Here is a 22823-nt window from a genome sequence, read left to right as displayed (position 1 = left end):
ATTTCTGGGACAAGGGAAGGCTGTCAAATCTGTACGCAGCAGGTATGATCATAACTTATGGACCCAGAGAATGCAACTCACGGTGGAAACACTACTTGTGGATGCACAGGCAGTTTGGTACATGAAGTCTGGGCAATAAAATATAATTTCTGAGACTTCTGATAGTTTGGGAACAATGGTAGTTGACTGAAAATCACTACTGTTACAGAAACTCTGAAATATTCAAATCCCCCTACAATTCAAAGGGCATCTTAATCAAACATACTAAGCCTTTTTGGTTCCAGGTCATTTCCCCTTCCTTGTGTGATAATAGCCTAGTCAAACATCCATTATATTAAACCAGCTTGCCTCTATTTGTTACTGGACTATCCTGCCAGAAGGAGAGTCAAATGTTTTTCACACTGACTTTAATTTAGCTTTGGTTGTTGGTTTTGCTCTTAGAAGTATTTACACATTCATTCAATAAACTCATTCACAAATAAAACACCTCATGCCAGGCACTGTTCCAAATGCTTTGCATGTATTAACTAATTTAATCTCAACAGACCTTTGAAGTAGGTACCAGTATTATCTCCATTTTATATGAGGAAACTAAAGAATGTGGAGATTAAACTTGCTCAAAATCACAGTGTCAGTGGATTACAACCCAGGCAATCTGACTTCAGAGTTGTGCTTTGATTTAATCATATTACTTCAGATTTGACTATTTATTTGAATAAATATTCTTTGCTTTTATAAGAACAGATGCAAGATAAATGGTTTCAGAGACACAAAGCTTAATAATTAAAATGTGATTTATTCTTGCTTAAAACACATCTTTTTCCACCTAAAAGTTAACCTCCCCAGAATATTATCTTCAAAAAGCTTACTGTCAATGCCTAGTAGAGAACAGATACTCTCATGGCTCTAACATGTCTAGATCAACATCCCAGTAAAACTTGATTGTCCCTGCCAGCTGGTAAATCAAGTCTCTGCTGAGTTTCAATAGTCTTTTAGCCTTATAAAGACAGAGCACAGGGCCCGCCCCACAGCTTAGTGGTTAGGGGCACCTGCTCCGCTACTGGTGGTTAAGTGTGCACCGACGCACCGCTTCTCCGGCCATGCTGAGGCCGCGTCCCACATACAGCAACTAGAAGGAAGTGCAACTGTGACATACAACTATCTACTACTGGGGCTTTGGGGAAAAAAAGGAGGAGGACTGGCAATAGATGTTAGCTCAGAGCCAGTCTTCCTCAGCAAAAAGAGGAGGATTAGCACGGATGTTAGCTCAGGGCTGATCTTCCTCTCACACACAAAAAAAAGAGCACAAAGAGCACAAAATCTAAGAGGGGGCATGTCTCCACCTATCACACTGACTACAAGTTAACCAATAGGTCCAATTCTACAACTGCTAATGAGATCAGGGTCAAGATGGAAGCAAACTGCTCAAAACCCAGGAAAATGAACAGGCTCTGTACTGGCTGACAGCATTAACGTACCTCGCACCAAAGCACACAGGGCTGTAATCATAATTTCTCCTAACTTGGAAAAAAATGTTTGCCAGCTGTTACAACCCAGAATCCTAACTTTAAAGACAGAAAACTAAAGCTAAGAGTAACGTGCCTGAAGTCACACAGCTGGTTAAGTGGTAAAAGCACAATTCAAACCCAATCTAACTTAAGTGCCTGAGCTCTTAACTACATTCGACTAACTTTACAAGTAGAGTGCTCACAGAAACAAGAACTTCTTAAGTCCAAGAACACTGAAAGTAATCACCCCAAGGGAAGAAAAGGGCCACAGCATCAGACACTGCCTTAGAAAAGTTCTGTCACTCAAGATTCTGAAGAGGTCTTGGATTTGCTTTACGCAAAAGCTGATCAGGTGGCCAATGACTCTTCCTCTTTGCCTAGGAAACTATTCGCCCCTCTGGATCAAACTCAAACATCTTATTCTGTGAAGCTTTCCTGTGCTCTCCAATCCACGTTAGTATTTCCCTGTATTGAGGATCAGCATTTTTCTTCCCACTAAATATTACCTTGCTAAAAGGGCATGAACTGTGTCTTTATCTCTATATTCGCCGAAGAGCACAGTATCTTATGCCACAAAAGGCACACAAACATTTGAGGAAGAATGAAGAGGGTAAGACGAACTACATTAAACAGAGATTGAGAAATACATTCTGGTGGGCTTGACTGAATATTTCCTAGGTAAATGAAACCTGTTTAAGGATCCCCTCTAGATAGAACCAGAAATTCTATAGTTCTTTCTCAGCAATTTTAATTGGCCCTTTTTCTGCAGCCCATTTTATTTAGTAGAAAATTTAATTATCTCTGTCCCTAAAAACGTCTCGGAAACCCAGAGAATCATCCTGAAGGTCTGAGGTCTGTTCCTTGAAGGTATAACGGGGAATTTAGTATAGGTGTCCTGTGTTACCAGACTTCAGCAAAGTGCCTATACAGAGTTCTCCCTTACCCATGGTTTCAGCTACCTGAGGTCAACCATAGTCTGAAAATACTAAACGGAAAATTCCAGAAATAAACCATTCATAAGTTTTAAATCGCGTGCTGTCCTAAGTAGCAGTGAATAAATCTCACGCCATCCAACTCCATCCCACCCAGGACATGAATCAACCCTTTGTTCAGCGTATCCACACTGTATACACTGCCCACCAGTTAGTCACTTAGTAGCCACTTCAGGTATCAGATCGACTGTGTGATATTGCAGTGCTCCTGTTCAAGTAATCCTTATTTTACTTAACAGTGGCCCCAAAGCACAAGAGTAGTGATGCAGGCAATTCGAATATGCCCAAGAGAAGCTGTAACGTGCTGCCTTTCAGTGAAAGGGTGAATCTTCTGACTTACGAAAAGAAAATCACATTCATGCTGAGGTTGTTAAGATCTAGGCTAAGAACAAATCTTCTCGACATGAAACTGTGAAGAAAGGAAATTTGTGCTAGTTTTGCTGTAGGACTTCAAATATGTACGCATAGGGAAAAACACAGTATACATAGAGTTCGGTATGTACTATCCACAGTTTCAAGCATCCACTGGGCATCTGGGAACGTATCACTCCCAGATAAGAGAGATTACTGTACATTCAAATAATATTCTCAATTAACAAGACTATGGCATCTATACGGACTTCTAGTGTGAAGCATCTAGTATTATATGATCTGATCTTGAATCCTGTACGTGAAATGACTAAAAGAGAACTAACACCATTTCATAATACAAGAGTCAAGGCATTTGGGGATATTCTGAGAACTTGGTATACTGTACTCTAGAAGCTTTACTGGTTCATCTGCTATAGATTATCAAGAAGAGGCAGGCAGAATGTACAGGGTTATAACTTGTGTTTTATATGGAAAAGTGGCTGGTTGGTATTAACAAAAGGCCAGGGAGGATAAGCCCATCAAAGCAATCTATAACAACGAATAGGAAAGTGCCACCTTATACAATAATCAGATTTGATTCCAATCAAGAGCCCCTAGGGTTCATTTAGAGCAAGAAAGTTAAGGGGAAAAACCTAGCTCTTTCCTTTATCTATTTAAAAAACTAAGATGATCTACCACCTCATACTCATTAGAATGACTACTACCAAAAAAACAGAAAACAGGGACTGGAGTTGTGTAGTGGTTAAGTTCTATAACTGCACTCTGCTTCAGCGGCCTGGGGTTCATGGGTTCAGATCCCAGGCGCAGACCTACACCACTCATCGGCCATGCTGTGGCAGCGACCCACTAAGACTGGCACAGATGTTAGCTCAGGGCTAATCTTCCTCAAGCAGAAAAAGAGGAAGATTGGCAACAGATGTTAGCTCAGAGCAAATCTTCCTCAGGAAAAAAAAAAAAAGGATTAAACAAAAAAACAACAAGCGTTGGCAGGGATCTGGAGAAACGGGACCCTCTGCCCTGTTAGTGGGCATGTAAAATGGTACAGCTACTATGTAAAACAGTATGGTGGTTCCTCAAAAAACTTTAAAAATAGGATTACCCTATGATCCAGCATTCCACTTCCAGGTATATACCAAAAAGAATTGAAAGCAGGGTCTTGAAGAGAGATTTGTACATCCATGTTCATAGCAACAACATTCACAAAAGCCAAAAAGTGGAAGCAACCCAAGTGTCCACTGACGGATGAATGAGTAAGCAAACTATGGAATATACATACAACAGAATATTACTATTCAGCCTTAACAAGGAAGGAAATTCTGACACATGCTACAACATGGATGAACCCTGAAGACATCATGCTAAATGAAAGAAGCCAGTCACAAAAAAGACAAATACTGTATGATTCCATTTATATGAAGTACTTAGATTAGTCAAAATCATAAAAACAGAAAGTATAACGGTAGTTGCCAGGGGCTGAGGGGAGGGGAGAATGAGGAGTTATTGTTTAACGGGTATAGAGTTTCAGTTTTACAAGATGAAAAGAATCGTAGGGATGGATGGTAACAGCTGCACAAAAATGTGAATGTATTTAATACCACCAAACTGTACAGTTAAAAACAGTTCAGATGGGAGATTTTGTTATGTGTATTTAACACAGACACACACACACAAAAACTAAGATGAAGTAAGTAACCCTGCCTCGACCTCTGTAGGCCCCTTCTCAATGAAAAAAGTAATCCAGATGACAGACATGATGGTGACAGTGGAATCTTCAGTTGACTGAAGACTGTTGAAAAGAAACTCCTCCAGAGACCCAACATGAGAAGAAACTTAAGACAATAAATTTATTTCTGGCTTGCTCATGAAGGCAAGCTTCCCAAATCACTATGTCAAATGGAAAGAATGCAAAGTTATCTTAGGGGGTGACGCAGAACTATCATGGGAAAAGTCAGGGGAAAAAGCAAGGTACCTCTGTAAATTGTAAAACTCCCTCTACAAAATTCACCTTACAAAAACCACCTCATTAAAAAATTTTTCTAGACCAATTATTAGTTACAGGCATAGTTATTTCAAATTGCTGGTTCGAGATCAGAATATATTTTATATGCACACATCTTGACTAACATATAAAGAAGTCTTTACTCCCTGAGATGAATCAATAAAATATTTATATTAAATGAGAGCACTTCTTCGCCTGGGAAGATCTGTTGTTAAATTAGAAGTGGCAGTGTAGACCTGTACTTTTCAATAAAACGCCATCATCTTTCCCTTACGTTCAGTTTCCCTTTATCACGATGACTATTACCCTACAGACACTTCAGAAAATAACTACAAACCTGAAAATAAGGATAAATACAATAAAGAGAAAAGATTCATCATCACAGAAAGCCATTCTGCACTAGAAGAGACTAGCAAGGAGAAGAGAACAAATATTTTTAAGCACTTTCCCAGTTGCTGAGAAAAAGTATTTTATCCTTTGATAATAAAAAAAAGCAAACTTAGAAGGAGGACAGCATCAATAGTTGTAATTTTAGGAACATTCCCATCTTATGATTATCAGAGAAACTATTAACACTGAGAGCTTGGATCCCTGTATGAAGATGAATGGCTCTTGTACCATATCTAGAAAAAAATTCTGTCTTCTGAGCTAAAAGGGAGAAAGAGAAGTACAGCAGCAAAGGAAAACCTGATGTCTACAATACGGGAGGGGCAGGGGGGAGTAGTTCCCAAATGAATACAAATCAGATACCCAGACCTGTGCCAGCAACAGTATTGGGAGAATAGCTCGATTGAGGAACAAAGGGAAAACTAATAGACCTAAGGTAAAAGAGCTCAGGCTGGCCAAAGAACTTAATGTGATGAATGCCTCCCTTAAAATCTCAATAATTAGTTCTGAAGAGATGTGGTTTAGAAATTAAGGAATGAAAAACAACTCCATCAAGGAATTAATCTGCACGACAAGGGAAGTGTTATGCCCTTTTATGATTCCTTCATATTCTGAGGCATGCCATGAAAGCAAAATGTCCTTCATATGGTACGCACATACTTAACATACCAGCCAAAGGATGATTTTACTCATCTTTAGAGAAGCTGGCACATAATTTTGAAACAGCTCTGCCTACCCTAAGATTCTGGAAAGCCGAGACGCCTGGATATAATCTACTTAACACCTCAAAATTGAAAGCACAAAAGAGACAGTAAACATGGTTTAAATCTTTTCTAAAGAACTGATTAGCCTTGAAGTGTGACTGATAATTCTGTATTCCCACAGGACAAGACAGGTGTGCTTGGGAACCAAATTACTCCCTAAATCTCAGAGCTTGACACAACCAAGGTTTCTTTCTCACTCAAATGTTTGAGTAAGGGTCCACCATGTTGGAGCTGTAGCATTTGGTACATGAGGCTTCCCTGGTCAAAGAAGCAAGGAGACAATCAGGAAAGGGTTTTTCACTGCCTCTACACAGTTCACACATATAATTTCTGCTCACACTTCACTGGCCACAACGGCTCCCATGACCCTGCTGCCTAAGTACAAGAAGTTGGGAAAAGGGGGAACAGAGCTCCACAATGTCTCAATAGAGCCCCCTCCCCCAAAAAAGCCAATGAAACCACACTAAAATAAAAAAGGCTGGGGGCCAGCCTGGTGGCATAGTAGTTAAGTTCACTGAAGCACTCGGCTTCAGTGGCCTGGGGTTCACAGGTTCTGATGCCATAGGCGGACCACGGCTTATCAAGGCACGCTGTAGTGGCGTCCCACATAAAATAGAAGAAGATGGGCACAGATGTTAGCTCAGGACCAATCTTCCTCAGCAAAAAAGAGGAGGACTGGCAACAGATGTTAGCTCAAGGCTAATCTTTCTCACCAAAAAAAAAAAAAAAAACCCTGTCAAGTCAAATCAGACACTTAAGAGCTGAGACAGACATAAAAATTACGGGCAATTAACGCAAACCACAAACTTTGTCTATGGTTAATGGCAATCAAAGCAACAACTTAAAATGTCCCAAGTTGAATTTGTTTTTATTATATTTGATAAAAAATTAGTATACAAGCTTGTTGGGGAAAAAATTTCCAAGGTACTAAATCTAAGAGAAATTTACCATATGGATCTTTACTTAAAAAGGAATGGTCACAGAAAATGTTTGACTAGATTTACACAAGAGAAGCAGTCTTCACCAAGATGCTTCTGATCTCATGAAATCAGTGAGTGCATTTCTTTTTTTTTTAAAGATTTTATTTATTTATTTTTCCCCCCAAAGCCCCAGTAGATAGTTGTATGTCATAGCTGCACATCCTTCTAGTTGCTGTGTGTGGGACGTGGCCTCAGCATGGCCGGAGAAGCGGCGCGTCGGTGCGCGCCCGGGATCCGAACCCGGACCGCCAGCAGCGGGGCGCGCGCACTTAACCCTTAAGCCACGGGGCCGGCCCCAGTGAGTGCATTTCTGTACAAAGTTACACATGTCAATGTCCAGGGGTTCTGTTGCTTTCAGATGATCTGATGGACTTAAGCTAACTCCCCCAAGAAAGGAGTGAATTACAAGCTAAGCAAAATTTGCACTATCACTAAACATAGATAATTCAATGACAATCAACATTCTGTCTTATAGATTTTTTTTTTTTGGTGAGGAAGATCAGCCCTGAGCTAACATCCATGCTAATCCTCCTCTTTTTGCTGAGGAAGACCCGCTCTGAGCTAACATCTATTGCCAATCCTCCTCCTTTTTTTTTTTCCCAAAGCCCCAGTAGATAGTTGTACATCCTTCTAGTTGCTGTACGTGGGACCCGGCCTCAGCATGGCCGGAGAAGCGGTACGTCGGTGCACACTTGGGATCCAAACTCCGGCCGCCAGTAGCGGAGCGCATGCACTTAACCACTAAGTCACGGAGCCGGCCCACAGATTTCTAAAAGACCCAAATATCCTGGTAGCAAAGATTGCTGTTAATATTTAGGAATATACAAACAGGGGCCAAATTTTTCCTAAGAAAGTATCATTTACTTTCTTTTTTTTGAGGAAGAAAATCTTTTTCTTCGGTAAGTAGGTCCACGCCCAAGATCGGAATCTGAGAACCCTGGGCCACCGAAGCTGAACACGGGAACTTAACCAATATGCCACTGGGCCGGCCCCTCATGTACTTTCTTTATCACACTGACAAACACTATCTGAAGTATCAGTTCCGTACCATAAAGCATGGAAAAGAAATTTGATTTGGACAATTTTAAGGACAAGTATTATCAGTTAACCATAAAAGAAATTCAGTAGGATCCCTATGGAACATGATTTTTGACAGAGCTACACTCTAACAAGCCCATCAGATTAAGCTAGTTATAAAACATTCTCAGATAGCTAAACTGACTAATATTGGTTGTTAAAGATTAACAAAACCTGACAAATTTGACAATTCTAGTTTTACCATAAATAATTCAGCTGCTTAAGTCTGCTCAAAGTTTGTGAAAGGCTATTTGCACTACTGTGACAGTGCTTCCAAATCACTTAAGGGCTGTATGGGATGCTAAAACACAACTTAAGATTTTACATTACTCAAAATCATAATTCAATCTATAAAAAAATTCTTAACTACTTTAATTCAAACAGTAAATAACGTGGAAAGGATCTAAGGATGCAATAAAAACCTGAAGTTTGTAGCTTTAGGAGTCTTATATCACTTATATTTTCCTAGGGAGATAAAAATGCTATCATAGTAATCACTAGTTATGTTTAGTTAAAACCAGCAAAATATGAGATGTATCTAAGAGTGTGTTAAGAAGAGTTATAAAGGAAGGAATAATTTGAAGTAAACAGTTTGGTAAGATTTAGAAGTCATTCCTGGGATTTTTCTTTAAGTTAATGGCTTTAGGTGGACAAGATTAATAAATTGATATCTAAGTACACTTTGTGTTGAGTACTATGAAAGAAACAAACAAGATGCTGAAACAGAAAATAGGAGGTCTGGGAAGCCTCTCTAAAGAGCTCCTACTCTATTCTGCAACACTCACTGTTCTTGTCATCTCCACCTACCACCTGTACTTTAACAGTGGACCAAAAGATACACACTTTGGGAAAGACAGTATGGTAGGAAAGCACCACCTTAATAGCCAGAAAGATTCCAATTAGATTTTCATTCTGGGTTAGGTATTTATTTACATACTATTTGACCTATGTCAGCCTCTATGAGCTTGTTTCCTCATCTACAACTTGGGAGACACCCACCTCTCACTGGGTTATAAGAGTTAAAATGAGACTGCATAGTAAATTCTCTGGCACATAAAAGGAACTCAACAATATGTTAAAATTCTTCCTTTTCTTTGCTCGTCTCTCTTCCAAGAGTAAAAAAGAAAAAACACCAAAAACCCCAACAGGAATCCAGAAAGATGTGAGCACACAGAGGAGTGTTAACAATGTGCTTGATGCAGTAATCAACTAAATAAAGAATAGAGGTTAGAATCTAAGCCTAATAAATAAAGCCTTTTGTATAACCTGGCTCCACTTTTTGTTTCTAGCCCAGATATTCCATTCTCAGGCCTCATATGCTTAATCCCATATCTGTACCTTTAACGATGTATCTGAAAGAACTTCCCCCTCCCACCATGCAAATCTCCTCCACCCCAATGAATAGCTCATCCATTTTCCCTAACAACTACAGCCCATAATGCCCTTGTTCCCCATCTCTAAAATTCCTGTATCACAGAAGATGGCAATAAGCACTCTTGTTTTTAGCCACAGTTCTCCTTAAACTAGACCGTAAACTCCTCTGCATTAAGTATTATAATAAATTCTTTTTCATTCACAAGAGGAAACTCATTCCCAAGACACACTAAATAAATAATTATTGATTAAAAAGTTCAAGGATGGATTTACAGGAGACATCCTTAGGAATGTTTGTGAAGGGGAAGAGGAGAATTCCTAATTCTATCAACTGATCAAAATGTAACATAAAAATGCAGAGGCAGATACAGAGAAAAGTTATAGAAATCAACAAACTACAGTAAATGCAGAGAAGATGATAGAAATCAACAAGCTACAGTAAATGCAAAGAAACACTAAGAAGTCCATAAGGTATGCACTGCAACTCTAAAACAAGCTAGTTAATTGATATTTTTAAAATCAGGTTAAATTTGATTAGCATTTACAGATAAATTTAAACCTAAAGTTATGGGCCGGCCCGGTGGCGCAAGTGGTTAAGTGCGCCGCCAGGCCGGCCCCAAAACATTTTTTTATATTCAATGTTTTACTGAAGGAAAAAAATATGTTGCTGAGTAATATGTATAATGTTATTTCTATGAAAGAATACAGTATATACGTATATCATCTATTTTAGGAAACATTTTTTCACAATAATCTCTCTGAAATCCAGATTTTTCTTAGTCAATGGTGTGTTATGCCGCAATTGGCAGCATTTTTCTTTATTAGTGTTATGTAAAGTAATGATGCATGTTATATCGATGGCATACTGGAGTCAACAAAACGAGCTATGTTTTTGTGTTTAAACATGCATTGGCACTTGAGCAGAGAAAGTTCTCAAAGTATATTCAAACTGTTCACAATAACACAATAGTTACTTCTAGCAGGGGAGAGTATCTGTCAGTATTTGATATAGCTATACTGTTTGACTTTTTTACATTTTAGTTTTTGTAATTTAAAAAAATTAAAACAAAAATGGGAAAAATTGCATTTCACATTTTAACTAATGTTTAAAAATTTTAAATACATGAGTTTTTGCAGTGAAAAAATTATGCAATGTGCATTATTAAGTTAGTGGTACTATAAACTGAAAAAATCCTTTCAGAGAACAATGGGAGCACACAAGCCAAAAGCTTTAGGTTTATTTACTTCCATCAGTAAACTCCAATTCTCAGAATCTCTCCTGAGAAAAATAACCCAAAGCACAGAAAATTATATTTTTGGATGTAAGTATTTCACTGCAGTTGTTACTAGTAATATACTAGCCAAAAACTCATAACAGTTTGTTAATGCATGTTATACAGCCAATAAAAATATTTACAAGTTTGTGACTGTCATGTAAAATCAGATATACAGACAGACAAAACGTAATGAAATAGTAAAACAAAAAATTTTTGCACAGAAAATACCAGGTAATAGAAGTTTTCATTTCACCTTTGACGTTTCAAACTTTCCATGAATATGTAAATGTAAATGTAAGTCTGCGTTTACATATTCAAATAAATACAGAAAATACACCGAATACATACTTAGCTGGAAAATATCCCAAGTGAATTTTAATAAAATTTAACCAGCTACTATTTTTAGTAATGACTATCTCCTAAATCCCTCTCTGCTTCACAAGTGTCAGTAAACTTTTTTAAAAATAAGTTTCAGGGCCGGTCCCGTGGCTTAGCGGTTAAGTGCGTGCGCTCCGATGCAGGCGGCCCGGGGTTCCGATCCCGGGCGCGCACAGACGCGCTGCTTCTCCGGCCATGCTGAGGCCGCGTCCCACATACAGCAACTAGAAGAATGTGCAACTATGACATACAACTATCTACTGGGGCTTTGGGGGAAAAATAAATAAATAAATAAAATTAAAAAAAAATAAGTTTCAGAATTTTTAAGCTTAAAAAACCTGAATGACGTCAAATAAAAGAAAAAAGTATATTTTAATATTTTAAATCACATCTTGATTAGTGAAATAAATCTACTTGGTAATCTATCCTCTTGACCTGAAGGCCTCTAAAACAGGCGTAAACCAAACATTCTCCTAATTATCTTCAAAGGCATGCAGAACTAAAACAGACTGCTAAACAGACTACTATTAGTGTTCCAAAATTCTTTCAGCTTTTACAAGTGGAGCAAAGAAAATTGGGAAGCAATATGATAAGAATAAAAGATAAAGACAAAATGACTAAAGAAATGTTGGCAATAGCATTCTGAAATGAGGAAAGGTAAAGGTCAAGAAAGTCATAAGAAGAAAGCTGCAGCAGTAAAAAAATGAATAAAAGACAAAAGCATAAGGACCATGTTAATGGTATGTATTTATTAATTGTTGGGAAGAGGAAAAACTGATTTAACAGCCAACTATAACTAGTCTAGAGGAAAAAGCCAGGGTCCCCTGTGGCCATTCCCCAATGCCCCCAAAATACATGCCTGAAAAGTCATCTACTGAGAAGGTATATAAAGTATAAGGCCATAGTGCTGGATCATTAAGTTCCTAGAGCTTCTTTATTACCCAGCCCTTTACAAAGCTTTACTCTCATGTAACAAGGAGTTACAAACAGTGATATTTTTCTTACCACTCAACATTGTTCAATTTCTCTATTCCTTGCTTAGAATAACATTTGAACGTTCAGTGGCCACGTGAAAAAGCTAGGAGGTTGAGGAATAAGGGCTAATTAGATTTTAAAGCTAGAAAGAAACAAAGAATCTCACAATGGGGAAGGAGAAAGGAGGAGGACAGCAGTTCTTTAACATAAATACAGAATAGTAAAAAAAAATTCCTCATTAATGGGATTCTACTGATTACAGTTACGAAACCATATTACTATTGCAGAATCTAATAAATCCAAACATTTTCTTACAACTGCATTTTACCAACCGTGAAGTATACCACTGAGACCAATTCTCTTCTGGAAAGAAAAGGGAAGTGGCCTTTTCCATTCGCTTTATTTGACAACCAGCGACAAAGGGTCAATTCCATTCACTTTGTTTGGAGGAAAAAACCCAGTCTTTTATGTACCACCCTTTCCCTAAAATATCTGGGGTCTCTCTGCTGCACAGTTCCAGAAGCTGTACTACACAGTGACCCTGAAAGTACTACGTTAGAAGAATTGCAAACAGAGCAAACTTTAATCCATTATTCTGAAAGAGAAAGAGAAAAAACAGCAGAAGACAGATCTAGAAAGTGAAAATAGGTAAAAATCAATTTAGCTAAGTACAAGAGGCAAAACCAATCTCAGGGAGAAAGTATTCAAGTGCAGTCCCTGAATCCTGGTGCTTCCTTAAAAGCATGATGCCTTTTTTGGATATATCGAGGCTTCACCTTTGAGGCCTTCCAATCACTTACATTAGGTTGAACCATACGAAATGATCATTTTTATCGGTAAAAAATGACTGAAATTGGCAATTTCATATAGTTCAACCTTGTAATTCATTCAACACAAGTAGGAATATAAACGCAAACTTGGAAAATGGGAGTTTCTCTATTAAATGAACCAGTAGCTGAGTTGGCTAGAGTAAAACCCATAGTTGTAAATGCAATCCATAGCTGAATTTAGTTTTGTTTCACAGCCCTCCACTACTGTGGTCACAAGGCAAATATAAAAAAAAGTCTCAGCCTGCAGATCCGTTGTATAAAATACTTTGAGTTGGGGCCAGCCCAGTGGCACAAGCTGTTAAGTGCACGCGCTCTGCTGCAGCAGCCCGGGGTTCGCCCGTTCGGATCCCGGGCGTGCACCAATGCACTGGTTGGCAAGCCATGCTGTGGTGGCATCCCATATAAAGTGAAGGAAGATGGGCATGGACATTAGCCCAGGGCCAGTCTTCCTCAGCAAAAAAAAGAGGAGGATTGGCAGATGTTAGCACAAGGCTGATCTCCTCACAAAAACAAAACAAAACAAAAATACTTTCAGAAATCTCTCATATAGATGAGAAAGACAGGTCCTGAAACTAAAAGATATATCTAAAGGGATAGCAGTCAAGAGAGAAAACCTGGACATGACAGATCTCCCCTAAATTTAATGAATTCTGGTTCAGTGCTCATTCTACTATCTCTTGTTGCTTCTCCACTAGAAAATATACTCCACCTACATACCCTTCTGTCTTCTTCACATATGCAGGATAACACTAAACAAAGAGAAAGCCAAAAAACACTGTTCAAATCAACCTTTAATCACAAAAATATCTAAGGAACAGAAATAAAGCTTCAAGCGGTTTGGACTAATGTTTACATACAAGTATGGAACCAGATGGATTATTAGCTGGGGAGTGAAACAGATTTGGCTGAATCCCAGTATGTTACCTGCTTGTTCTCACCTTTCCTAAGGTTCTTAATTCTTACCTGTAAAATGGGTGGTAACTACTTTGCAGGGTTGTTTTTGAGGATTGAGAGAATGGTAAGGACCTGGCATAGTGGTCAATAAATAGTAGATGATATTATTTTTATGGAGTTTTATTATCAGAATCAATGAAAATATTTTTTTAAAGAAGCTTTTCAATTTGTTAGCACCACTTGACACTAGTAGTCAATGAAGAAAGCATGTAGCTTTCAACAGTCTTTGATATGGGACAGGAACCAGTGCCCTGTATAGTGCCCTACTTTACAGCAAACACCATTGTTGTTGTTGACTATTCAAATTAACTCTTAATTACACATACTAACAAAAGAAAAATTCTAAAAGCATTTATACATTCACTACAAACATAAGCTCCTTGAAGAGATCTTTTGTCTATTTTGTTGACTAATGAATCCCAAGTGTCTAGAACAGTGCCTGGTACATAGTCGGCACTCAATATGTATTTGTCAAATGCCTTTTTAACACTGAATGCTAAGGCTTTTCAAAACACAATAATCTTGACACTCATGTATGTACAATTTTTCTTCTTCATGTACCAGCCTAAGCAGGGAAGCCTCTCACTCTAAAATATTAAGCTCATACTTTCCCTAGAAAAAGGAAAAAACAAATTATTTAGCCTTCTAAAGAACTTTAAAAGCTTCTCAATTAGCTCCTTCTAGGTAGAAAAACAAGATAACTTTTTACTCAGATTCTACAATTCTGACTGCAGAAAGGTACTCTACCATCAGTTTCAACATTGGGGGGGGGCGAATCCCTTACTCCATCAAAACAGGAGATTTCTCCTCCTAGATTTTGAGAAGATAACTTCCTCAAGCAGCTAAACGTGTTTAACTGTAGCAGAACCAAAAAGATGAGGTACAGAGAAAGTAGAGGTAGAAAGTAAAATGTAAATGAGGAGGTAAATGACATGACCTAAGACACCGATGTACGCAAAAAAAGAGGGAAAAACAGAGCTCAATATCTAAATCTCTACACAATTTTTGTAGAATTAGAAAAGACACAAAAAAAAACTCTGAAATTTTGTTTTGGAATACATCAGGAAAAATATAACCAGAAATAACCTTGTATTGATACAGATTAGGAGAAGGGTTATACTATTTGTTCAGATTTACTATTACTTTGACTTATTTTCCTAAGTCTTTGAACAGCCAAGGAACCCTCATCAAAATGTCAGCACTTTTATAGCAACATATTTTAAAGTTGTGGGGGAGAAAAGTCTATTCTGCACAGAAAAACATTTCGTATCAATGAATAACTTAAAAAATCCATAAAAACTAAATTATAACTGTCATAAGTGATATTTTCTAGTTGAAGAGCATACAATGTTCTGAAATTTTCATCCTATTATAAACTCCTACTGCTTGATTCATAATTTAACCTATCATAAACAAATAAAATTAGTCACAAATTCTAAGGTAGGACACAACATTTCTACAACACAAAGGTGTTAACAACCATTCCAAGGTCCCACCAAGTCCTCAAGTGACTAATCACCAAGGATTAAGTAGTATTTAATTGGCAGCTTTCTATTAATCAGAACCCATTCACTGCCCAAAGCTTACACTAAGCCTTTAGAATCACATTTCACAAAATTAGTTATGTGTAATATCATGTTCCTAGTCACTATCTGAGACTGCTAACATGCAAATATTTTAACACTGATTTACATTACATTTTCATACTATGGAACCTATCCCAAATCCATACACAACACTTGTTATATTTGCTAGGGTGATAGGTATATTCTCCTGAATATTAACCTGGAATTAATATCAAAAGAACTACATACCAGCTCAAAATGACCAAAGTATAGATTATACTGCTTAGGAATAAGTCTGGACAACCTTCATTGTCTGGATATGCAAATGTTCACATATGAGTTAAGATTAAGGATTTTATTTTCAGAACTAATCTTTCTTTATGCAAATGTAATTTAGAGACTAAACCCATGAGAGTACGCTTGCTAAGAATAACTCAAAAAAGGCAGGTTATTTTTTAATATGACCACAGCAGATCAGCAGCAAAAACATTTCCTTTATCTTTCACAATGGGTAACAGGAATTTTTCACAACAAATAATACTACCTGACAAGTATTATACTTTGCAGTTTACAAAACCCCACAATTTCTTAACCCAGTAAATTAGCAGGCAAGGCAGAAATCATTAATCGCCATTCTATAGACGGATGAATCCAGATGATTCCAAGGCCTCTGCATTACACCACACCTGCCAATGTATAAAATAGTCCTTTTATTCACAGTGTAACATTTCTCCTTCAAATTTTATACATAAGTGAAGAAAAGAGTTACACACATTTCATATTGCTTTAGCTAGATAAAATCCTGACCTGATCACAAATCAAGCCTACCAGTGACACATCTGCCCAGCTATTGTGATGCATCACTGGAAGAAAGGACAATAATTTCAAAACTAAATTTCAAAAAAGATAAACAAGGATCATGGTCATAGGTTTTCTAAACTATACAGGATTCGGTGTTCTAGACAGAATGGTCTTAATAAGATGTGGGTAAGACTTTTAAAACATATTTGGGGGAAAAAATTCTGAGCTTAGGACACTGTTGCTAACACCTAAGTATTCTTAAACACAGATCTAGCTCAAGGTACACACACACAAAACTATCGTACTTGGCTTTGACACTATCAGTCAGATTGACTAGTTGGTATGCCAGCAAGCTCTATTTTCAGCAACTACTACGTCCTTGACTTTTCCAGTTCCCATTTGGGCAAGAGGGGACTAGAAGGAGGAAATTGTTCACTTTGCCTTATTTGTCTTACGTTCTGCCAAATGTTAACTTCATTTGAGAAAGAAGGAAACCAATCATCTGGGGACTTAGATTTAAGATATCTCTGTGGTAGAGGCACGGACGAGGCTTAGGAAACTTCTGTATAAATCTAAATGAGACAACTAGCAGTAACAAACGGTCCTAAGTAGGATGACCACTGGGCAAGTTTGCAGCTCAGGACAATACCAGTTTATGCCTACTGTCCCAGCACTATTACAAACCGGCACCCCTTCACTTCAAGGTAGCCTGATTTGGATGATAAATTATGAGGACCCTTTTATTATTACGGCAATTGTTACTACAATTTAGTAAATTTAAACGAGCTTCTGAAATGTTCCTAGGAGCATGACTAGCATGAACATTTTAGTTAATAAGCTCAAACCATAAACTTATGTTGGCAAACCAATTTGTCAACTTGCATATAACAGTATTTAATTGTATCAAACTGTTAAATGTCCATTTCAAAAACAGTAAAAATACCCACTTTGCGTGGGTTCCTCACTACCCCTTAATGGATTGTTTGACAGCTATCTAGGCTACTATTTGGAACAACATTTGTGAGTCATTTGTCTACCTTTCCCCCTCCTAAAAGTTTTACAACTACATCATTAACTTAAGGGCTGCATCCATTAAGACAAAAGTGAGGGGGAGAGGGCCGGCCCCCTGGCTTAGCGGTTAAGTGTGCGCGCTCTGCTGCTGGCCGCCCGGGGTTCGGATCCCGGGCGCGCACCAACGCACTGCTTCTCCAGCCATGCTGAGGCGGCGTCCCACATACAGCAACTAGAAGGAAATGCAGCTATGACAAACAACTATCTACTGAGGCTTTGGGGGAAAAAATAAATAAAATTATAAAAAAAAAAATAAAGTGAGGAGGAGAAATGTCTTAAAACTACTTATACAAAAATGCGTGGGGGGCCTGCCCCGTGGCTTAGCAGTTAAGTGCTCACGCTCCGATGCTGGCGGCCCGGGGTTGGATGCCGGGCGCGCACCGACGCACCGCTTCTCCGGCCATGCTGAGGCCGCATCCCACATACAGCAACTAGAAGGATGTGCAGCTATGACATACAACTATCTACTGGGGCTTTGGGGGGGGGGGGAATGCATGGATACCCCAGTACACACACTGTGATAAACCGAGGAACCTGTATGCAAACACACATTCTGAGATTACCTAAAATTCCTCATTCTAACTTCATTCACTCTGCCTTGAGATGGGATTGTTTTGGAAAGAAAGCACGAGGTTTCTTTAGAAAAGTACGAAAATATTTTATCTACTATTCATGATGGATACTAGCAAAGTCATAAACACCAAGACATTATTATTTGAAGCAACTACTAAAGAAATAAGCATTAACCCCCCCACACACCCCATGGCACCACTTTACTTACACATAGGGCTTTTGTGGGTCACTCAGAAGAAATAAGGGTACTGGTCTAAAGGTCAGCAGACAGACAAGTTCTGGCTTTGCAATTTTCTAGTCAACTAGTCGTGACACAGAAAAAAAAAAAAATCACCAAATCTTCTCAAATTCACTTTCCTGAACCATCAAATGAAAACACCACTACCTACCTCAATGTTATACAAAAGAAGTAAAAAGGTTTGTAAAAGTGGTCTACAAAATGTGAAGTTCTATATAAATATGGCATTATATAAAGTTTAAAAATTTAACCTCTACCCTACGCCTGTCATCACTGTTCAAATACACACACACCCTTTTCTTAAATAAGGTAAAAAAAAAAAATCCCACAAAATCAGCCTTACGGCCCTCTTTTCAAAAGAATCTTGCTTTCAGATCAGTTTCTTAAAGTATTTGAAACTCATTTGTAAAATGAGATACATTAATTTACTGAGCTGAAATTTCATTTGCGATACCAGGTTAAAGTCAAGAAATTTTTTAAATATTTCATATTCCCTTGACCAAGCTACAAAACAATTATGAAAAGCCTACTTGTTTGTATGGACTTTTAATGTGTGTGCTTGTACTCACTGAATCCAAAATTTGCTCAGTAATACTTGCCATAAGTGTTCTTCCCCACACCCAGAATTCAAATTGAGATCTATTCACATAAAGGTAAAAAGGGGGCCTAGGAATGTCCACAGTAATAAGAATTGACCCCACCACCTCAAATTGCAATGACTCACGATTTTATTATGGTCCATAGTTTCGTGAGCCAACAGAACAGATTTAAATACGTCCAATGTACACAATACAAAAGCCTAAAGTATACACAAAAGAGCATCTGCTTTAAATACAACGACTAAAAGCAACCTGTAGAAGGGATTTTCAAAATTGCATTATCCAAATTTACATATCTAAAATTATGTAATTTTGCTTACATTTAGGCAGGAGAAAAAATGTATTTAATAAAGTTAACTCTATTAACTGAAAAAGCAATTAATCTCAGCATTAACTGAAATAGCAATAATGAAAATTATTACTGGCCTATAGTCAAAGAATCGATAATTAACCTGTGTTTTTAAACTCATCACTACAGTTAATTTACTATTACCCATTTTTTCCCTAACAAGACATGTATTAAGGAGTTAATTGAAAACATACCCCAAACCCTTCACTGACTACCAAGAATAAGCTAGAAAAGAGTTCTGGTGTTTTAAAAGGATAGCTCTCAAGTGACTCAGAACAGATGCATTCACACACACAGTGAATCAAATGTGACCATCAAAACTTTATCCCTACATCTCACATGGGGCCAATCATCACAAAGAGAAGAAAGGGGAGGAAAGGACAAAACGAGCAACTACTCCACAAACCCAAATAGAGTTTATGCTACCCCTCTACTCTCAAAAAATGTGAAAAGTACTCATCTTTTTTCCTGCTATATTCCCAACTTTTCTGTATTAATGTGATTCAGATATATGGGAAGGTTAAGACTTAGTTCAGGACTGCTTAAAGGTGATGGGACTTCCTTAATATGGCTACGGATGATACAAAAACTATTCCTTAATCTACTGACTTGTTAAGGGTGAACTCCTAGCCTCAAACTTCAATATATCCCATCCACCACCTCAAACTGTCCTTTTCCTGAACAGAGCTTAACTCTTCCTCCAGTACCATTAAATAATCCACATAAATTGATTCCAATTCCCCAGAATAGAGTTAAACAATACAAATAAGGTTCAACATACCATGCAAAACAAAAGATAAAGGTACTGCAGGAACAAAGAGAAAAGCCAGCATTTATACAAAACCAAATCATTCAAATGCACTCTCACCTTCTTCCATTCCCCACACCTGATAAATTGTTTGGTGACTAAAACTATGGGATCACTTGGCACAAACAAAAATGAATTATTGCACCCAATAAAGGAGTTGACACAGGCAGTGGCTGATTCCTGAGGAGTGTCTTCCTCTTCTTCCTTTCCAGTGAATCCCTATCTCATGCCCAACAGTCACTGGAGTTCCTTCCCACCTGGCAGATCCTTAAGGAGACACCTAACGTTTACACAACGTAACGAAATGGCTTTATCTAAAGAGTCCTATGTTAAATAATGAAGGCTTTGGTCAAAAAGCCTCAGCACTCAACACCAAAATATGATTATCACTAAACTGTCACCTATTTGGGAGCTACAATCATGAGCTTCCAAGTCGGTTTTTAAAACAAGTTTAAAAAAAAAAAAAAAACCTTCCTCTACGCCCTTTTTGGTTATCACAGCAAGTTTACTAAAAGGCTAAAATTCTACAAAACAGAAAGCACTCAAATATAATTTCATGTTTCCTCCCAAGGGCACTGATAGATTAAGAGGTGAACCTATTTGGGGCATGATGGGGAAGAAGAAAAAAAACTTCCATTATGAGCATTTGTTTGACTTCTAAACACTGAAATAAAGACAAATCTGACCTTGAGCTGTACTTCCCCATCTTATTCCCCTCCCCCTGCCCACAGGAACCTTGTTCAATACAAAGAGTAATTTAAGGATTTACAAAATGAAATTTAGTACAGTACCTTTCCTAGGTTTCAGTTCGAGGTCTTTTCTCTTAATTTTCAAATTCCTGAATCCTAATGTATGATGATACAGAGACCAGCCCTGAGGCTATTCATATGACCAAACTGGCATCAAGGAAAAAGCCCTACATAACATTTTTAAAAAGAAGCTTAGGTAATTAAAAGAAGTCTAAAGATCTATAGCATTTGATTCCAACTATGTCTCACCCTACAACAGCATTAAAACCACAGAAGCACATACATGATTTCTTGTTTTTATAATACTACAGTTTAAAGGATGTGGAAGTAATTCAAGTACCTAGGTCCAAAATGGGGGGAGGAGCAATTAAACAAAGCAGCCTGGGACTGACTAAACAGACACTACACACATTGAGATAAAGTTCTCAAAAATGACTAAAGAACCTCTGGGGCAAAGGAGCAAAGAAAAACTGTTCAAATCTGTACCTCAAATCTCTTATTTAAAATGGAAAAAAGAAAATAGGATCTGCTGGGATCCCCTACGTTCATAATCCAAAAACCCAAGCCTCAACTGAGGGCGTGGGATTGGTTAAGATCCCCAATGAACGGGCACTCCCAGACGGGTGACAACCAAAATACAGTTACTCAACGTTATCTGAAATAACTTTATTTTTCAACAGGTCTTTCCATTGTCATAACGGTGCGTGTAAACAGGAAAGTCATCATTTTTACAAACTGGCAGACTGAGGCACAAGCATGGGAAAGGGACCAGAAGTCATGGTCTCCTTGTTTCCTGTTCAGCGTTCTATCCACCAGAATCCACAGCTTATGGAGCCAGAAAATGATTACAGGACCTTCGAGCTCTCCGGGATGAGTCCGAAGAAAGGGAGCGTGAGTGAGGTCCTTCCAGACCTCCGCCAAAAGACGGCGAGGTTGAACGTAAAGCCTAAAAGCCCCTCACTCCAAGGTGTGCCGGCCTACGGGAAAGAAATCCGATCGCAGCATCTCAGCTGGCCTCCGCCCAAGGATGAAGTGCAGTGATTCCCACTCTCCCCTTACCCCACCCTCCTCCAAGACTGCCCCCCACCACAAGCCCAAGGAACCCCTCTGCTCGCAAAGGTTCTCCTTTGTGAGACTCCACAGCCGCCGCCCCACATTGGGCCTCCAGAGAAAAGCCACCGCCCCCACCCGCCATATTTCCCTGAAAGGCGCCCGCGCTACAGCTCCCGGTCGCCACTCTCCCCCATGTGGCGAGTGTTTCTTCTTCCATCTCCCCACCCAATTGTTTTCCACATCCCAAGACTAGCCCAGAAGCTCCCCTGAGGACTGCTCGCCCGGAGACAGCACCCGCCATCTCCTCCCCCTCCCCCGCCCCGGGACTCGCCCTCCCCCAAGCCGCCATTTTACAACCAACTCCTCCACCCTATGGCCTCGGCCTCCTGGCTCGAGAGTGTCTGCAGCTGAGGACGCCGAAGGGGTCACATTCCTGGGCCTGGAGCCTCCCACCGCTCCGGGAGCCCACAGGCCATTTCCTGCTTCCCGAATCCACATCCCCGGGCCAGGCTCGGAGACGACGCCGCCATTTTGTCTCCTGCTCCTGGCCTCTGTGGGCGGCGGCAGAGGGTCCGAGAATTCCAGCCCCCCGTTGCCCCCCCAACTCACCGTCGTATCGCTCAGCCTGCTCGGCCAGCTTCGCCTGGTACACCAGATCCTCCCGATCATCCATAGCGGCAGCGGCTCCGGCAGGGTCTGCGCGACGGATGGAAGCGGATAGCGTCTCCGACTCTCTCAGCCTCTCGCTCCGCGTCCGGGCAGCAAAAATGGCGGCGCCTCAATCCGGGACTTCCGCCTGCGCACGCGGACAACTGCTCAGCTCTATGGCAACCGCTCCCTGGCAACTGGCGCGGGGGGCGGGTCCGGGAGCTCGGCGCCCTAAGAGACTGGAACCAGCAAGACGCCCCTCCTCCGTGGGCTCAGCGGGCGCCAGAGGGCTGAGGCGGGAACTGCGATTGCGGAGAGGGAGAGCAGCCCCGAGGGAGCGAGGGACGCCAGAGGCGAGGCTGGCTTGGACAGCTCCTGAAGAGAGTGAGCGAGAGAGCCTGGGCCCTGAGCGAGGGCGGACGCCTGACTGGGGGCAGAGAAAGCCGGAGGCTGTAACTGTTTTTGTAATGGCAGGCCTTCCTCACTGAAACCACCTTGCTCT

General features: G+C 39.5%; 1 protein-coding gene across 1 annotated transcript in view; it reads right to left on the bottom strand.

The window, feature by feature from the left end:
• YWHAE (tyrosine 3-monooxygenase/tryptophan 5-monooxygenase activation protein epsilon) overlaps nucleotides 1-22437 on the bottom strand; it is a 39511-nt gene extending 17074 nt beyond the window's left edge. The window contains exon 1 of the mRNA XM_058560145.1: nucleotides 22283-22437. Coding sequence (XP_058416128.1) covers nucleotides 22283-22346 — 64 coding nt within the window. The 5' untranslated portion in view covers nucleotides 22347-22437. The remainder of the gene's footprint in view (nucleotides 1-22282) is intronic.
• Nucleotides 22438-22823: the final 386 nt, after the last annotated feature.

The sequence above is a fragment of the Diceros bicornis genome, chromosome 18, assembly GCF_020826845.1.
Source record: "Diceros bicornis minor isolate mBicDic1 chromosome 18, mDicBic1.mat.cur, whole genome shotgun sequence".
Taxonomy (NCBI): Eukaryota; Metazoa; Chordata; class Mammalia; order Perissodactyla; family Rhinocerotidae; genus Diceros; species Diceros bicornis.
The sequence above is the reverse complement of the archived record's forward strand: the minus strand, read 5'-3'. Positions and strand labels throughout refer to the sequence as shown.